The 19475-nt window shown below is 47.4% G+C and overlaps 1 protein-coding gene across 4 annotated transcripts in view; it reads left to right on the top strand.

Annotated features, from left to right (window-relative positions):
- Positions 1–19475, top strand: part of SLC39A11 (solute carrier family 39 member 11) — a 460542-nt gene that overhangs the window by 49704 nt on the left and 391363 nt on the right. For all 4 annotated transcript variants that reach the window (XM_010360245.2, XM_030923374.1, XM_030923375.1 and 1 more), the window contains one exon: positions 13725–13883. In XM_010360245.2, the coding sequence (XP_010358547.1) occupies positions 13725–13883 (159 nt within the window). The remainder of the gene's footprint in view (positions 1–13724; positions 13884–19475) is intronic.

Below are 19475 nucleotides of genomic sequence, written 5' to 3'. Positions count from 1 at the left end.
GAACTTATTACTGTCTAGGACTTCACCTGGGGGACCTACGGTCACTGAGAATGGATGCTGGGAGGTCCCTCTGGGTGTGACTTCCATGCTGGTACTTAGAGTTGGAGGATGGGCCTGGGCCTTGTCGGGTACTTACTGACTGTGCTGGATGACCCAAGGCTATCCCCAGAGAGATCATTTTAGGATAGACCCTAGAACCTGGATACCCAACATGCTGTCCATGGAGTAAATGTGGCTCATCAGAATCTGGGGAGCAGGTAGCCTTTTTGAAACTTAAAAACCAGGTCTAATGTGTATACACTAATATGCCCAGAGCTTGAAGTCTCAGCCCAATGAGTTTGGACAATGGCATATATACCTGTATAACCACTACCCAAAATGAGATAGAGAGCATTTATTGCCCAGGCTGGAGTGCAGTGGCGTGTTTTTGACTCGCTGCAACCTCTGCCTGCCGGGTTCAAGTGATTCTTGTGCCTCAGCCTCCTGAGTAGCTGGGATTATAGGTCCCCACCTCCATCCCCGGCTAATTTTTGTATTTTTTGTAGAGATGAGGTTTTACCACGTTGGCCAGGCTGGTCTTGAACTCCTGGGCTCAAGTGGTCCACCCGCCTTGGCCTCCTGAAGTGCTGGAATTACAGGCATGAGCCACCATGTCCAGCTGAGATAGAGAACATTTCTGACATCCCAGAAAGAGCTCCTAGTCCCTAAGTCAGGCTCCCTCCCAGCCACCAATTAATGACTTCTAGCCATAGAGTGGTTTTGCGTACCCTTGTGCTTAAATGCAGTTGTATAGTATCTATATATTTTTTGTTGTTTGTCTTCCTTCACTCAGTGTAATGATTTTGAGATTCATCCAATGTTGGCATGATAGTAATTTGTTCCCTTTTATTGCTAAAGAGTATTTCATTTCATAAATATACTACAATGTGTTTATTCATTCTCCTGCTGATGGACATTTGGGGTATTTCCAATTTAGGGCTGCTGTGAATAAAGCTTCTGTGAACGGTCTTGTGTAAGTCTTTGTGTGGACGTACGTTTTCCTTTCTCTTGGGGAACAAGGGGAAGAATGACTGGGTCATATGGTAGATTTTTTTTTTTTCTTATTTAAGCATAAGTACTTTTTCCTAGTTTGGAGATTGTAAGCCAAGCTCCTGCCCATCATTATCACTGGGTAGGCGTAGCTAAGAAGAGTCAGGTCATTCAAGCCCATCTACGTTGATTAATAACTGTAATTGAAGCTGAAGGTAATTGATTATAATTTTGAGCTGTTGGGTTTAATTCTGTAACATTATGTGAAGCTGGTATATTATGAAGGCTTCTTGATAAAAGCAAATTAGGTACAGATATAGCCCCCATATGGATTTGATTCATACTGAGTCATGATTAATAACTGACATGCCACATTTAAGGCTGACTCAATGCAAAATTCATGCGGCCGCTCGTCATGGGTTTCTGATTGACTGACTTGATATTGAACAGACATGGGTGGCCTCATTCTGGAGGGTTACATGCAGATTCCTTCCTTCTCCCGAGTTTCTCGGTCTGCTCGCTGGTCTCCTGCCCTGTCACATCTGAATTATGTCCAGAGACCAACAGCTGGATGTTGGCGTCCTATCTCCCCACTTAAATTAATTCTGCTTGCTGATGCCAGGTTACCCTTCCAAAATGCCTCCGTTACCCTGCCAAAGACAGTGGGCGCTTAATGCTGACCTGCTCCAAGCTGGCTAAGCTGCTGCAGCATCACGTGTGAGGCTTTAAAACACAGTGTCCATGCCCCTGCCCTGGCGAATCTCTTTTCTGTAGGTTGTGGAGGGGAGCTGGCATCTGTAGCTTGAAAACTCCAGGTTGATTTTACAGTACAACTAGACTTGGAAACAAGCCACCCATTGTGTGAAGGCCAAACCATTCTGCCTGGTTTCATAATTATACCCAAATGGCTCGTTGTAAACTCCCTGCCTTCTTTAGCCTTGCAGACACCACAACATAAGCTTCTGTATACTTGCCTCCAGACTCCGCCCACTCTGCACTTCCCAGCTAGAAAGGTCCCGTCCTCATTTCCTTTCCAAATTGTGTCCAGCCTTCCAGAGCCCCTCCCTGTTCTTTGATGTTCTGCTTTTTAAATTTCGAAACAACATTGATACCCCCTTTCTTGGCATGACTGCAGATTCCCTTAATTTATCCTGTCCTATGTCTTCTGTAGCCTCTCTTATTATGGTCCAGAGCCAGCTAGCTCCTGAAGGCAGGGCCCAGATCCACACTGGCTCTTTCTTCCTCTCCTGCAACCCCTGGGGTCTGGCACAGTATTGGCCATGTAACAGTCTCTGCTTAGGGACTTGCTGATTGACTTTTAACTGTTAATATTATATCTGATTTGGAGACAGAACTTAGAGACACCACTTGGCTTCTGTACTTTCTGAGTAATTATTATTACTATTATTATTCATTTTGAGACAGAGTTTCACTCTTGTTGCCCAGGCCAGAGTGCAATGGCGTGTTCTCGGCTCACTGCAACCGCCACCTCCCAGGTTCAAGCAATTCTTACTGCCTCAGCCTTCCAAGTAGCTGGGATTACAGGCACCCACCACCACACCTGGCTACTTTTTGTGTTTTTAGTAGAGATAGGGTTTTTACCATGTTGGCCACACTGGTCTCGAACTCCTGACCTCAGGTGATCTGCCTGCCTCAGCTTCCCAAAATGCAGGGATTACAGGCGTGAGCCACCTTGCCCGGCCTCTTTCTGATTATTGCTCTGACTTACATGGATTGCAAGTCTGTGTGTCCTCCTTAGGTATACAGTAGCCTCCTTGAGGTTAGAGTCTATGTTCCTTTGGTTCAACAAACATGAAGGAGGACCTGCTTCGTAGCAGGCACTGAGTTGGGTGCTGTTCTTTTGAACTGTTTCTTCCTGTCCTACCTCTGTGTACCTTTTTAGAGGTGTCAAAGGTTCCGGGGCTATTCTGGGGCTCTGTAGGATGAAGCATCTTCCTTCTAGTCTCTTTCTCCAGCCCCAGGTGGCAGCCTTCACGAGCATCCGTCAGGGTTTACCTGCTGCTCTTTTCAAGCTTCCAAAATGTGGCTGCCATGTCTTCTTCCTTTCCTTCTGTCTTCGGCCTTTGAATCCTTCATATCCCTGTACCTTTACTCTAGTGAGAATTTGGGAGCTTGTATTCCACTGGCCATGTTTAACTAGAAGCCCTACAATGTACATTGTGTGATATTCCAAAGTGGACTAGGAATTTCACATTAGTGTAGGAAAATTAGATTTAGAGGGGAATTATTCTCTGATTTGCTCTGAGTAAGTGATGTTGTGAATACTGTTTATTTTTATTTTTATTTTTGAGATGGAGTCTGACCCTGTTACCCAGGCTGGAGTACAGTGGTGTGATTTTGTCTCACTGCAACCCCTGCCTCGTGGGTTCAAGTGATTCTTCCACCTCAGCCTTCCGAGCAGCTGGGATTACAGGCATGCATCACCGTACCTGGCTAATTTTTGTGTATTTAGTAGAGACAGGGTTTCACCATATTGACCAGGCTGGTGGCAAACTCTTGACCTCAAGTGATCTGCCCGCCTCAGCCTCCCAAAGTGCTGGGATTTCAGGCATGAGCCACTGTGCCTGGGCATGTTATAATCGTTAACTGTTAATAAGCTCTTTATTTTGGAAGTATTTTAGATTTTCAGAAATATTGCAAAAATAATACAGCAAATTTCTGAATAGTGCCCTTCATCCAGTTTCCCCCAATGTGAAAATCCTACATAAATAATCTTGACACATTTGTCAAAGCTAGGAATTAACATTTGTTTGTTACTATTCCCTAAACTCCAGACTTTATTTGAATATCACTAGTTTCCCCACCAGTGTCCTTCTTCTGTTCTCAGATACCAATCAGGATACATATTGCTTTTACACTGTTCCTATTTTAAAGTATAATTTATAGTAGAGGAAGGCATACCTTTTATTCAGAGACCTAGACCAAAAGTATAACATCTGTACGTTTTGTTTTGAAACCCCCAACTTTAGCTATGCTACTGGGAAGGGATTATAGTGTGACTTACAAAATTGCTTGTTTCTCTACCTACTTAGAAGGCAATCGTGGGATATTAATGGGTTTAAATTTGTGAGGTTTGATTTATCTTCGTGAAGCGAGTATTTAACAGGATTGTTAGTCCTGTTCGTTAGTGGCCAAAAATTTTCTAGTGCTGGGTTTTCTTGGAGTAGTTTCTGTCACAATATTGGGGAATGTTATGGGATTGATTGCATTCAGTTATTGCTGACGCTGATTCATCGCGGACTTTGGCTTTGGGATTCCTTCCCTGATAATGGAGGAGGCGGTAACTTGAAACTGGTCTTTACTCTGAATCATCAAGTAGGGGTAGAGGGTGGCGCAGTCCACTTGGGATGGACCAGCTTGCTCTGGGGCTTTGGGAAGCCACTGACTCTCTTTGAAGTCAGCCTTTTCTTCTGTTAAGTGAGGTTTTTAAATTACATGGTCTCCTAAAGTCCCATCTGACTCTTAAGTGAGTCTGTGATTCTATCAGTAGACTCTTGAGTAGATTATCTGTGAAACTTCGAAAATTCTCTGTTGACACCTTTCCACACCCGTGAAAATCTCAATTATTTTAAACAATTACTCACCCCATGTTTGTGAAAGGACTGAAGGCATTTGAGTATGAGTCTATGTAATACTTAATTTGGAAGCTAAAAATTACTGTAAAAATCAGGCATTAGATCAAAAAATGGGTGTTGAATCACTTCCTGATCATGCATTCTGATTTCTCCACCCCCGTTGCTCCCCTTCATTAGCAAGGATGGCAGAGAATGCATTTAGACAACAAATGTTGAACAGTCACCCTGTCCAGGACTACTCTGATGGGGGTGCCAGGTACAGAGATGCTTAAGGCACAGCCCTCTCCTGGGCATGTGCAACATCCTGGGAGTTATGGACACAAGTGATGGATCTGGTGTGATGGAAAAGAGCCACCTTAGAAGTGGGATGTGGGGCAAGATAGGAGGAGGAAGAGAGGATGCCTCCAGAAGGCACATGGGGAGTGGGATGAATCCAAAACAGCACTGACCCATTACATGTTTCCTGCTGGGAACCGGATTGGGGTGGTATTTGCATTGACTTTCAGGATTCTTAGGACAACCCTGTGAAGTGTTACCGTTTTCAGGTGACAACACTGAGCTGCAGAAGAGAGCTTAGGTTATTTGATGGGGGCTACCTAACTAGTAAGTAGCTGAGCCAACATTCAAAATCGGACTTGATTCTAAGTCTTGCATTTTCCCGTGATAAATATGGACTTGGGCAAAGAGTTGAGGGTGTTTGGAAGAAAGGACACGGGAGATGGGTCTTGGCATTTTGGTGTTGTCACAGATGGAGCTGCTCAGGCCAAGGTGAGGGAGCAGAAGAGTTCAGCAACAACCGGGGGCAGTAGTACAAATGGGGTCCCTAACAGTTGGGTAGGCCAGTCTCAACCTCAACTCCTGTCCTTCCTTCCCTTCCTTCCCTCCCCGTCTCCCTCCCTCCTTCCCTCCCCGTCTCCCTCCCTCCTTCCCTCCCTCCCTCCCTCCTTCCTTCCTTCCTTCCTGATTTGCTTTAATGCGACCCCCAGAGCAAATGCCAGAGAAAAGACAAGCAGGCAAGGCAAAAAAAAACTTTATTTACAAACCAATGTGAGGGAGGGGCGAGGTTCACCGGCCTCCGGCGGTGGAGGCCGACAAAGTCGCTCCGGCGTTCTCGAGTGAGGTTCCTAGGTCCGCACAGGAGCAGGGGCCAAGGAAGTTTGCTCCGGTGTTCTCAGGCGAGGTTCCTGGGTCCCGCGCAGGAGGAGGGGCCGAGAAAGTTCGCTCCGGCGTTCTCGGACGAGGTTCCCGGGTCCCGCACAGGAGGAGGGGCCGAGGAAGTTTGCTCCGGCGCTCTCGGGCGAGGTCCCTGGGTCCCGCGCAGGAGGGGCCGAGGAAGTTCGCTCCGGCGCTCTCGGGCGAGGTCCCTGGGTCCCGCGGAGGAGGAGGGACCGAGGAAGTTCGCTCCGGCGCTCTCGGGCGAGGTCCCTGGGTCCCGCGCAGGAGGGGCCGAGGAAGTTCGCACCGGCCTGCTCGCCGGGAGCAGCTTTTATGTCCTGGGCCCGGGAGTGGGAGGGCAGTGGGCGGGACATAGGCGGGTCAGGGGCGGGTCGATAGGCGTGGCTAGGTGGGTTCCGGTTTCTCTGCGTCGGAGGTCGGGTTGCGCCTGCGCAGTCAACCCGTGTCTTTCACAGGTGCGGGAAAGTTGACGGTGAAGAAACCGGAACTGCGCCATCTTGCCTCCGTTTGTCCAAACACTTTCTTCCTTTCTCTCTCTCTCTTTCTCTCTTTCTTTTCTTACTTCTTTCCTTTTCCTTTTTCCTTTCCTTTCTTTCCCTTCCCTTCCCTTCCCTTCCCTTCCCTCCCCTCCCCTTCCTTTCCTTCCTCTCTTTCTCTTTCTTCTTTTTCTTTTTCTTTTTTTTCAGAGTCTTGCTCTGTTGCCCAGGCTAGAGTGCAGTGGCTCAATCCCAGCTCACTGCAACCTCTACTTCCTGGGTTCAAGTGATTCTCCTGCCTCAGCCTCCCAAATAGCTGGGATTACAGGCACCCACCACCATGCCTGGCTATTTTTTTTTTGTATTTTTAGTAGAGACAGGGTTTCACCATGTTTGTCAGTCTGGTCTTGAACTCCTGACCTCAGGTGATCCGCCCACCTAGGCTTCCCAAAGTGCTAGGATTACAGGCGTGAGCCACCACGCCCCGCCTATACTCAGCTTCTTAAATGTCACCTTGCCTGGGCATCACTTTGTTCAACATGAAGACTTCTGAGCCCTGTGGTAGACCTACCAAACCAGCCAAAGACTGAAGTTATACTTTCAATCCCTTCTCTTGTGTGGGTGTTTTTTTTTTTTATTTCCTCCTTAGCCCTTTTGCAGGAGTTTTGTGTGTGTGTGTGTGTGTGTGTGTGTGTGTGTTTTGAGATAGTCTCTCGTTCTGTCATCCAGGCTGGAGTGCCATAGTGTGATCTCAGCTCACTGCAACCTCCACCTCCTGAGTTGAAGTGATTCTCATGTCTCAGCCTCCCAAGTAGCTGGGATTATAGGCGTGTGCCACCATGCCCGGCTAATTTTTGTGTTTTTTAGTAGAGACAGGGTTTCTCCACGTTGACCAGACTGGTATTGAACTCCTAACTTCAGGTGATCCGTCTGCCTCGGCCTCCCAAAGTACTTACAGGCTTACAGGCGTGAGCCACTGTGCCCTGCCAGGAGTTTTCTTTTGCTATTGAAATACTCATCCTTGAGCTTCTTTCATTATTTAGCAAAAGAAATTGGGCTGCTTTGGTCTTAGCAACATTTAACTTGGAGGATGGGCCCCACCCAAACCTTGCCCCGGGTTCATTTGATTGGGTGGGCTTTTCATTTTCATTTCAGGAATAAAGAGGCAAAAAAGATTTTGAGGGTACAGCGAGGCCCCTGCCATGTGTGTTGAAGCTGATTATGGATTCCTTTTGTAGACAAAGGTGAGGAAATGGAAGGTGCCAGCCATCAGCTTCTTATGATTATACCTTGTGTCTTCAGGGATGGCCCTGTTAGCCCACTTGTTTGCCTTTACAGGCGGGGTCACAGCTGCAGGAGGACTTTTGCTCTCTACCATCCGGGGCTATGAAGGGACTGGCTGGTAAGAGTATTCCCCGAAGTCTTGGGCCCGGTGCTCAGCACCTTCTCCTCTGTGGTCTGCCCCTCCCAGACCCTGCTTCTTAGGGGTAATTGAGAGGTAATCAGATACCCTGCTTTCTATTTCTGCACCAGCTAATTCATATGTCACTACACCCTGGTTTAAAAATGCCTAACATATAAAGGAGCATTGCTGATGTTGAGAGTTTCACCTCGCCACCTGTGTTGGGGGATTATTTAAAAAGTGATGCTTATCCTAGGATCCAACAGTTCCACTCCTTGGCACTTATTTACCGAAATCAATGGAAAACTTCCAGTCCACGCCAATACCTGCACACGGGTGTTTATAGCTGCTTTATTCATAATTGACACAACTCAGAAGCAAGCAAAAAGTCCTTCAATAGGTGAGCAGATAAACTGTGGTACATCCAGACAATAGAATATTATCCAGTGCTAAAAAGAAATGCTTTATCAAGTCATAAGAAGACACCGCTTGCATGTTACCAAGTGAAAGAAGCGAATCTGAAAAGGTTCCACGCTGTGCGGTTTCAACCATATGACATTCTGGAAAAGGTGAAACTACAGAGACAGTGGAAAGGGGATTTCCAGGGACTAGCAGGGAAGGAGGGATGAATAGTTGGAACACAGGGGCTTTTTAGGGCAGTGAAATATATGATACTGTAAAGATGGATACATGATATTATATATGTATCAAAATCCATGGAATGTATAGCACCAAGAGTGGACCCTAATGGAAACTACGGACCAGCTGGGCGCTGTGGCTCACGCCTGTAATCCTGGCAATTCGTGGGGCTGAGGCAGGTGGGTCACCTGAGGTCAGGAGTTCGAGACCAACCTGACCAATATGGTGAAATCCCATCTCTACTAAAAGGACAAAAATGAGCTGGGTGTCATGTGGGCACCTGTAATCCCAGCTGCTCGGGAGGCTGAGGCATGAGAATTACTTGAACCCAGGAGGCAGAGGGTGCAGTGAGCCGAGATTACACCACTGCACTCCAGCCTGGGTGACCCTGTCTCAAACAAAAACAAAAAACAAAAAACAAAACAAAAAAAGATGGCCCTTGGGTATTAGTGCCGCATCGGTGTGGGTTCATCTGTTGTATCAAATATACCACTGTGATGTGATGTTGATAGTGGGCATAGTTTTGTGTAGTGGGGACAGGCAGGCATATGTCAGAATTCTTGGTACTTTCCACTCAATTTTGCTATCAATCTGAAAGTGCTCTAAAAAATAAAGTTGAAGAAAAGTCACATATGCCTCTATTCATTTTCTATTGCTGATGTAATAGCAAACTACCATGAATGCAGTCGCTTAAAACAGTGCAGGCCGGGCGCGGTGGCTCAAGCCTGTAATCCCAGCACTTTGGGAGGCCGAGACGGGCGGATCACGAGGTCAGGAGATCGAGACCATCCTGGCTAACACGGTGAAACCCCGTCTCTACTAAAAATACAAAAAACTAGCCGGGCGAGGTGGCAGGCGCCTGTAGTCCCAGCTACTGGGAGGCTGAGGCAGGAGAATAGCGTAAACCTGGGAGGCGGAGCTTGCAGTGAGCTGAGATCCGACCACTGCACTCCAGGCGACAGAGCGAGACTCTGCCTCAAAAAAAAAAAAAAAAAAACAAAAAAACAAAAAAAACAAAAAAACAAAACAGTGCAAATTTATTATCTTACAGTACTGGAGGTCTCAAGTCCCCGGTGATTTTAACTGTGACAAAGTCAAGGTGGCAGCAAATCCTCCTGGAGGATTTGGAGGAGAAGCTGCTTCCCTGCCTTCTCGACATCTTGGGGCCACCTCCCTTCCCTAGCAGATGGCCTTTTCTTTATCCTCAAGCCAGCAGCATGGCATCTTCCAGTCTCTTTCTGACTACAGCCTCTGCTTTTGTTATCACATTTTCTCTCTGATTCTGACCCTTCTTTTTGTTTTTTGTTTTTTTTTTGCGATGCAGTGTCGCTCTATCACCCAGGCTGGAGTGCAATGGTGCGATCTTGGCTTACTGCAACCTCTGCCTCCTGGGTTCAAGCGATTCTCCTATCTCACCCTCCTGAGTAGCTGGGATTACAGGTGCCTGCCACAATGTCCAGCTAATTTTTGTATTTTTAATAGAGACAGGATTTCACCATGTTGGTCAGGCTGGTCTCAAACTCTGACCTCGTGACTCTGACCCTTCTCACTCCTTCGTAAGGACCTTGTGGTTACATTGGCCCGACTCAAATAAGCCGGGATCATCTCCCCATCTCCAGGTCCTTAATTTAATCCCATGTACAGAGTCCTTTTTACTTGTAAGGTGAAATATTCACAGGTTTAGGCATTAGGACACAGTCATCTTTTCTACCACACTTGCCCTTTAAATAACTTTTCAGCTGGGTGTGGTGGCTCACACCCATAATCCTAGCACTTTGGGAGGCTGAGGTGGGCAATCACTTGAGGCCAGGAGTTCAAGGCCAGCCTGGTCAACATGGTGAAACCCTATCTCTACTAAAAATACAAAAATTAGCTGGGCGTGATGGTGCACACCTGTAATCCCAGCTCCTTGGGACGCTGAGGCACGAGAATTTCTTGTACCCGGGAGGCAGAGATGGAGGTTGCAGGTCACGTCACTGTACTCCAGCCTGGGTGACAGAGCGAGGCTCTGTCTCAAAACAAAAACAAAAACAAAAACAAAGAACAAACAACAAAGAATTTTGATTTGGGTGCTTTTTTCATTTTAGACAGGCAACCCTATTCAATTTCCCAATTGTTCCTTGGTGGTTTTCCAGTTTGTGTGTGAGGCAGGGAGGCTGGCAAGGAAAAGAAATGAAGGAAATCCAGCTGGATCCTGAATTTGACTGGAAAGAGAAAGGACAGTGATTCTCAAGGAGGGGGCCCACCTGAAGCAGCTGGGATGCTTTTGCATTGCTAGCATCCCAAATTCCAGCATACCCTCCCTTGAGAGACACTTCTCTTCTGCTCCTGCTCCTTGAATAGCTTGTGCATTGTGTGTTTCTCATGTGTAAGGGCAGAAAAAAGGTTGGTACTCAGTGATGCAGAGGGAGGGAAGGGAATGTGGACAGAAGAGGTTGGATCCGGGGCTGAAAAGGAGATGAGAGCAGAGGTTGGGGAGTTCTCTCAAGTGATACTGACAGCAATATTATGTTTCCTCATCACAGGATGGAGTGTGGGGAAGATTTAGAGGGTGAGAAGAGTGGGCTTACCTGGGCCGTATGGTTTTAGAGTTGTTGAAGGTGGGACTGTATGGGAGAACCAGAGAAGTTGCTGCACAGGTCAGGTTGAAAAAGAAGAATTGGGCCAGGAGCAGTGGCTCACGCCTGTAATTCCAGCACTTTGGGAGGCCAAGGTAGGCAGATCACTTGAGGTCAGAAGTTTGAGACCAGCCTGGCCAACATGGCAAAACGCTGTCTCTACTAAAAATACAAAAATTAGCCAGGTGTGCTGGCGCACGCCTATAATCCCAGCTACTTGGGAGGCTGAGGCAGGAGAATCGTTTGAACCTGGGAGGCGGAGGTTGCAGTGAGCTGAGATTGTGCCATTGCGCTTCAGCCTGGGCGACAGAGACTCCTTTTCAAAAAATAAGAAGAGGAAGTGGCACCTTTCCAACTCTGTGCCTCGTTGCAGGTCCTCTTTGGTGGGGAGTTTACCATGCAGGGCAGCTACTGAGGGTTGTTGAATTCTAAAGCTAGTAAGACAAAGTCTGGAAAAGGGGTGGATTAGGCTGTAGCGGGGAGGAGGAGCCCTCACGTTTCCTTTGATGGTCTTTATTGACAGCCCGGCTCATGGGGTTGAACTGATCAGCCTCAGCTCCTATCCTGTTTAGTGGAGGCATTTTCATTCTTAGAGTTTTGGAGGCTGTTGCAGGTTTCCATGGGCGGCACTTAGACTTTTGCTGGGAGAATTTGGCCCAGAGCAAGTGACTGTATGTGATTGACAGCTGGAAGAAGGGAATTTATGGATTGATGCATACATTTGTTCTTTATTGTTGCCATTATAATACCTGGTTCTTTCACTCTGAATGCTAATTTGAAGATGGGTGATGCATTTGATTTTTTAAGGCAAGGCATAATTAAGTAATTTTTAGAAGCCCATTCAACATTTTCTGTGTCAGCGATGACTGCCGTATAGTTACGATGGGTAGTGGGTGTACTCTAGCCAAAAGATGTGATAGCATCTATAAGAGTAAACAGCTATGGATGAGTATTTAATTTGGTCAGTGCTGGAGAGCTTCTTATTTTTAAGAGACAGAGTCTCGCGATGTTGCCCAGGCTGGGCCTTGAGCTCCTGGGCTCAAGGCTCCCTAGTAGCCAGGACTACATTCATGCATCACCACACCAGCTCGTCCACTGGAGAACCTTTTATCAAATTGGCTCTGCTGAGGTTTCAGCCAGCCTAATTTTTTTTCTTCTCCTTCATGTTTATCCTCTCATTGAGTTGGTTATGGTTCTGCTTGGTCATTTCCTCGGATCTGCTACTTACTGCCTATAGTAGGGGTCCCTAACCTCTGGGCCATGGACCAGTGCTGATCCATGGCCTGTTAGGAACCAGGCCAAACAGCAGGTGAACAGCAGACGAGTGAGTGAGGATTACCGCGTGAGCTCCACCTTCTGTCAGACCAGTGATGACATTAGATTCAATAGTGTGAACCCTATTGTGAACTGTACATGCCACAGATCTAGGTTACGAGCTCTTTATGAGACTCTAATGCCCAGTGATCTGAGGTGGAACAGTTTCATCCCCCAGCCACTGCCTGGTCTGTGGAAAAATGGTCTTCCATGAAACTGGCCCCTGGTGCCCAAAGGATTGGGGACCAATGACCTGTAGGACCTTGAGCAAATTACCTTACTATTTCAAGATCCAACGTCTTTATCTACAAATTGCAATAGAAAACATCATCTGCCTCCGGGGTGGTTGTGATGACAAGGTAAGATATCAAATGTAAATCTTGGCCCTTGGAAATACCAAGTGATAAATAAATATTAGTTCGCTTCTTCCTTTTTAGAGATAAGATAATTGATGAGACCAATATGACATTGAGTTGCTGCTTATCTTCAGATATTTCAGGAGGCTGTCACAGATCACACAGGAAGGACACAGTTTTTGGTGTTCTAGGGAGCAAAACCACAGCTGAAAGGTAAAAGTGGAAAGGAGACAGATTTCAGCTCAACATAAGAAAGAACTTTGTAATAATTAGACCTGTGTTACAATGCAATGGAACTCATGAAGTAGTGAGCAATTTGTCTTGGAAGAACTTAATTAAAATAGGATTTTTGGGGCTGGGTGTGGTGGCTCACACCTTTAATCTCAGCACTTTGGGAGACCGAGGTGGGTGGGTCACCTGAGATCAAGAGTTTGAGACCAGCCTGGCCAACATGGCAAAACCCCATCTCTAAAAAGTACTGAAAAATTAGCTGGTCGTGGTGGCACACACCTATAATCCCAGCTACTCGGGAGGCTGAGGCAGGAAAATCACTTGAACCCGGGAGGTGGAGGTTGTAGTGAGCCAAGATCATGCCACTGCACTCCAGCCTGGGAGACAGAGTAAGACTTCACCTCAGAAAAAAAAAAAAAAAAAAAAAAAAAAAGAATAGGAATTTTCAACAGCATTATCACTGACATTCGGGGCCAGATAATTCTTTGTTGTCAGGGGTGTGCTGTGCATTGTAGGATGTTTATCTGCCCCTATCCTCCTCCCAGTGTGACAGCTAAAAATGTCTCTAGTCGTTGCCAAATGTCCTGTGGAGGGCAAAACCATTGCTGGTTGAGAACCACTGAATTATAGGCTAGATGATGGCGAACTGGACTGCATCCTCCCAAGGTCAACTCTATCCTACCCCAAATTGAGTTCTTGCCATAGTAAGCTCCGGGAATTCTGGGGATGACTTTTTGGTTTATGATAGTACCTCCCAACCTGGGATGAAAGACCTAACTCATGTGAAATTGTAGGGGTCGGTCTGGGCCACAGAGAGCAACTGAGGTCCTGCCTGGAAGGCCTTCTGCAGTTGCTTTAATGTTTATCTCTCGTTGTGGTTTCTGTAGGTCATGTTGGCAGCTTCCTATTGGTCTCTCCTGGCCCCAGCAGTTGAGATGGCCACATCCTCTGGGGGCTTTGGTGCCTTTGCCTTCTTCCCTGTGGCTGTTGGCTTCACCCTTGGAGCAGCTTTTGTCTACTTGGCGGACCTCCTGATGCCTTACCTGGTGAGTACCACGCTACTTTTAGCTGTCGTATCAGGATACAACCAGCTCTGTGCAATGGATTTATTTCTGATCAAACCTGACATACCGTTAATGTCTCCGTTAAGTAGCCACTGGTATTTAAATAGAGAACAAGGCATTAGAGGAACTGACTGGTGATTTCTTTCTTAAAATAATGTCTTGGTAATTACCCCCTTATTTACATTTTAATAAGTTCAGATTTTGAATGTCACATTTCATTAAAAATACAGAGTACAGCTGATGTGCTGAGTAGCACTGTATATATGAGAGGACCTAGAACTGGGTGCTGGGTAGGAACTAGAACCATCGCTGTGGTGCTGGCTCTTTTATTTAGAGTATGACATCATCAGGGAGATGATACCCTGCCCCCGCCTCTCAACCTGTAGCGTTAGGCCTTCGACAATGGATCACATCATGAGGGCTGACAGGAGGGTGAGGCGGGGCTCTGTGCAGCAGGGGTCTGGGCTGGAGCTCACACCTGCCGTTTGCTGATTGTATATCCTGAGCTCTAGTTTTCCGTCCTTTAATTTGAGAATAACTCCCCCAAGGGACTGTACAGTAAAATTTAAAACATGTAAAAATGTACTGGAATTGGGGATAAGCCAGAGATTTCAGGCTTTTTTACTGACATAGGGCTGGAGAGTTGGGTTTGGGAACGAGCATGTATTTGCTTATGGAGAAGCACCGTGCGAACCACAGCCTGGCGTGTGGCTGTGATTGCCGAGCTGAGATAGCTGGGGCCAGCTCAGGCAATGGGAACCGCAAGCCATTGGCTAAAGCCCTGTCATCTGCATGCACCGTTGTCAGTAAAGGAAAAGGGTCCAAGATCATAACAGCATGAGACAGCCTTACCAGACACTGGGTCTGACAAGTTCTAGAGATGGCAGAAGCACCCCCAAACTAGTGCCTGAATTCTCTACTTCCCTAGAAAGGGAAATGGTGCAGGGAGAACTCTATGGAGAGAAATGGGTCAAAGTCCATTTCTCCTGCTGGATCACGGTGAGACAGGATTAAGTCAGACTCACTGGAGTCAGCGATCATGTACCTCGGGAGGTAGGAAGGGTTGAAGTTCTCTTCCCTGCCTTCCTGTTTTCTTTTTTCCTTAAGTTCCTACTGGAGAAAGAGAAGGAATGATGGGTGATTCTATAACTACAGTGATTCCCAGGAACTGTGCCTCTGGATCCTAGGCTAATGACAAATGGATTCCTTGTGTTATGGAAGAATTGTTCTTTGGATCAGACAGCTGAATGTGATGTTGGACGGCTGTGATACTGTCTTAAAGCAGAGGTCCCCAACCCCCAGACCGAGGACCAGTACTGGTCTATGGCTGGTTAGGAACTGGGCTGCATAGCAGGAGGTGAGCAGCCAGCTGCCAAGTGAGCTTTATCTTCTAAGCTCCGCCTCCTGTCAGATCAGCGGTGGCGTTCTATTCTCAACAGAGCACAAACCCTGCTGCGAGCTACGCGTGTGAAGGATCCAGGCTGTGTGCTCCTTAAGAGAATCTAATGAATGGCTGATGATCTGAGGTGGAACAGTTTCATCCCAAACCCCCCACCCCGACCCTAGTCCGTGGAAAAACTGTCCTCCACAAAACCAGTCCTTGGTGCCAAAAAGGTTGGGGACCACTGTCTTAAAGACCATGTGTCATTTTTTTGTCATTAAAAGATTGAGTGGCATGGCTGGATGCGGTGGCTCACACCTGTAATCCCAGCACTTTGGGAGTCTGAGGTGGGCGGATCACCTGAGGTCAGGAGTTTGAGACCAGCCTGGGCAACATGGTGAAACCCCATCTCTACTAAAAATACAAAAATTAGCCGGGCGTGGTGGTGCACGCCTGTAGTTTCAGCTACTCGGGAGGCTGAGGCACGAGAATCGTTTGAACCTGGGAGGTGGAGGTTGCAGTGAGCTAAGATGGTGCCACTGCACTCTGGCTGGGTGACAGAGCAAGACTTTGTCTCAAAAAAAAAAAAAAAAAAAAAAAAAACAACAACAAAAAACAAAAGATTGAGTGGCTGTGTCTGTCTCTGTCCCCTGGACAGTTGGCTTCCTTGCTGCCGACTATGTCTGTGTGGTAGTGGCTTCCAGCGGCCTTCAATGCCGGCTGCCATATTCTGATCTCAAGGCCACCCTGGTTTTGTGTGAACTTGTTGTTAGAGTGTATTCTGCTTGCCCTGGCAAGTGACCAGTGGCTTTAACCCCTGAGCAGCAGGCAAAGATCTGGCTCAGCAGCTCTGCACGACCCCTGCTGGATCCCATTCTGCTCTCCTCTCATGCACCCAACTGGGCTTCCAAGACAGTCTCTTGGAAAGGACTCTGCAATCCTGGTGGGTCTTGCTATGTTACTGGGGAGCGGGGGTGGTGGGGCTGGTATCAGAAGTATTTGGTCAGCTGTCTGAGTGTAGGGGTTTTCTCTGGGCAGTGTAAACAGTCATTGGCTAATTTGTACTATGCAGCAGTATTTTTTTGTTTTTTGAGACGGAGTCTCACTCTGTCATCCAGGCTGGAGTGCAATGGTGTGTTCTTGGCTCACTGCAACCTCCGCCTCCTGGGTTCAAGCGATTCTCCTGCCTCAGCCTCCCGAGTAGCTGGGATTACAGGCGCCTGCCACCACGCCCGGCTAATTTTTGTATTTTTAGTCGAGGTGGGGTTTCACCATGTTGGCCAGGCTGGTCTTGAACTCCTGACCTCAAGTGATCCTCCCGCCTCTGCCTCCCAAAGTGCTGGGATTACAGGCGTGAGCCACCATGCCCAGTTGCAGCAGTATTTTGTTTTTGAACCTTTTGGTTCATATTTGTTCTAATATATGCTTTGAATATGGAGGAGATCCCAGAGAAGCCCTAGATAGAATCAGGAATGGTTTGGGAGCAGCTGTTGAATGTCTCCGGAGGGGTTGCAAGAGCTCAGAAAGGGGCATCATCACCACAAATGCCCAGAACCTCGCTACTTGGCAGAAGGATCAGCCTGACAGGAAACATCTGTTCCAGGAGGTTTAAAAAGAAACGAATTCTTGCTGTTGATGTGAGAGGGGGAATTTGTCTTAGAAGGTCTCATACATGGATGAGAATTACTGAGGATTGCTACAGTCCGTGAATACAAATGTTGTTGAAAGAGTTGTGCTTGGAAACAGTCTGTTGACCTTCACTCTGAGGCTGGCCAAAGGTTTCCTTTGGTTTCACTATTAATTTGCTCCCCAAACCTGAAAAGGGCAGCAGCTTGGATCTATCGAAGATGCTCTGTGGAGTCGGAGTTAATGGGTTTTGATCTTGAGTCCTTGCAGTTGGCCAACATCGACTGAGCACCCACAGGGTTTGGAGTCTAACAGGGGAGGAGCGGGGCTAGAATTTGTGTTCAGGATATTTGCTTTCTTTGGGATCTATGAACCAGTGGCTTTTGAGGCTATGGGAAGTTTTGTGGGTCAATTCGGCCCCAGATCATTTCAGTTCCCGATTCATTCCCTGATGATGGAGGCCCACCATTCAGCAGATGGCCCCAGGAGCAGAATGAAGGCAGAGCAAAAGGCTTTGGCTGGGATTCCGACCAAGGGGCTCTCACCCTTTGCGACAGGCCCCAGGATGTAGGGGGCCTGTCTGCGGAAAACCTCAGGGTCTCCTTTCTGTCCCCGGGGACATGTCTGCTTGGAGTTTGTTGGGGTGAAAGGAAGTGGGTCAGTGTCTGTGTTATTTTACCTGGAGAAATAAGGAGATGGAGAAGTCTAGAAAGGGCAGCGATATGGCTTGAGGGATTCTGCGGCAGTGCCCTGATTTGACCCTTGCCTGTGACCATTCAGGCACAGGCCCCAATGCCTGGGAGCGTCAGAGCCACCAACCCTGGTTATGTGTTTGGGACGTGAAGGGCATCACACTCTTGGGTTGGTGGGAAGGGAATAGTTAACACATGACTGTGTTCTTTAACTCCATTTCTGTTCCTTCGGCCTTTCAGATTTATTTGTCCCCCTGTCGGAGGCAAAGCAAAATATTGCTCATGGAAAGGGCATTACTCAGAAGAGCCTGTCAGGTTCGAAGCCATTGTGGCTTTGTTAACTTCAGATGCATCAAGTTCCTCTCCAAATTGGGTGTTTATTTTCAATTATTTATCTGGGAATAAAGTAGAGAAGTTCTGTGGTAACTGTTAATGGGAAATGAGCTGACAGGGATTGACAGAGACGTTGCCAAATGGCGTCTTAATGAAAGGAGAGAAAAAAAGGGGGTGGGCAAGGAAGATGCAGCCTGCTGGGCCTGGGAAGAGGCTGTTGAGGGGTCAGATGATGGGAAATGCTTTCGGGGCCAGCCGGAGCCCATGCTCCCCTTAGGATGGTTCTAGACAGAAACAGACTGGACATTGAACAGCTGTTTGGAGACATTGACATGTTTCTAATTTTGCAATGGTGCTTCTATGTGAAGTTAAGGGATAGCAGTATGTGGGAAACTGTCATCTTCAGTTCATTATTGTTATTATTTGAGACAGGGTCTTGCTCTGTTGCCCAGGCTGGAGTGCGGTGGCATGATCGCGGCTTACTGTAGCCTTGACTTCCCGGGATCAAGTGATCTTTCCACCTCAGCTTCCTGAATAGCTGGAACCACAGGCATGTGCTACCATGCCCGACTAATTTTTAATTTTTTTGGTAGACACAGGGGTCTCCCAGTGTTGCCCAGGCTAGTCTTGTTCTCCTGAGCTCATGCAATCCTCCTACTTTGGCCTTCCTCTCTAAGTGTTGGGATTATAGGTGAGCTACCACACCTGGCCGGCCTTCAGTTTCAAACAGTGATTTTTCTCCTGGCGGGTTGATGGGTAGGGTGGGGAGGAGGGTAGTGTGTGTGTGTCCCTAAGGTCAGTTCTTTCTTTTTAGTCATGTTAGTGTCACATCAGTACAATACAAAAATCTCATTATAAAACAGTTTTGTAAAAATTTTGTGTGAAAACGCTTCTCCTACTTTTATCTTTCCCCCAGATCAACCGGTCAAACATTGTTACTAGTTTAGCGGATATCATTCTAGTGTTTCCCTTCCTTTTCTTTCTTTCCTTCTTTTCTTCTTTCCTTCCTTCCTTTCTTCCTTCCTTCCTTCCTTTCGTCCGTCCGTCCGTCTTTCTTTCTTTCTCTCGAGACGTAGTTTCGCTCTTGTTGTCCAGGCTGGAGTGCAATGGTGCGATCCCACTCACTGCAACCTCTGCCTCCTGGGTTCAAGCGATTCTCCTGCCTCAGCCTCCCAAGTATCTGGGATTACAGGCATACACAACCATGCCTGGCTAATTTTGTATTTTTAGTAGAGATGGGGTTTCACCATGGCTGGTCTTGAACTCCTGATCTCAGGTAATTTACTTGCCTCAGCCTCTCAAATTGCTGGTGTTACAAGTGTGAGCCACCATGGCTGGCTTTTCCCTTCCTGTCCTCTCCCTTCCCCTCCCCTCCCTTCCCCTCCCCTCTCCTCTCCTCTCCTCTCCTCTCTCCCCTCTTCTCTCTTCTCTCTCCTCTCCTCTCTTGTCTCTTCTCTCTTTTCTCTTCCCCTCCCCTCCCCTCCCCTCCCCTCCCCTCCCCTCCCCTCCCCTCCCCTCCCCTCCTCTCCCCTCCCCTTTTCT

This window comes from Rhinopithecus roxellana, chromosome 19, assembly GCF_007565055.1.
Source record: "Rhinopithecus roxellana isolate Shanxi Qingling chromosome 19, ASM756505v1, whole genome shotgun sequence".
In the NCBI taxonomy this organism is placed as follows: Eukaryota; Metazoa; Chordata; class Mammalia; order Primates; family Cercopithecidae; genus Rhinopithecus; species Rhinopithecus roxellana.
The sequence above is the reverse complement of the archived record's forward strand: the minus strand, read 5'-3'. Positions and strand labels throughout refer to the sequence as shown.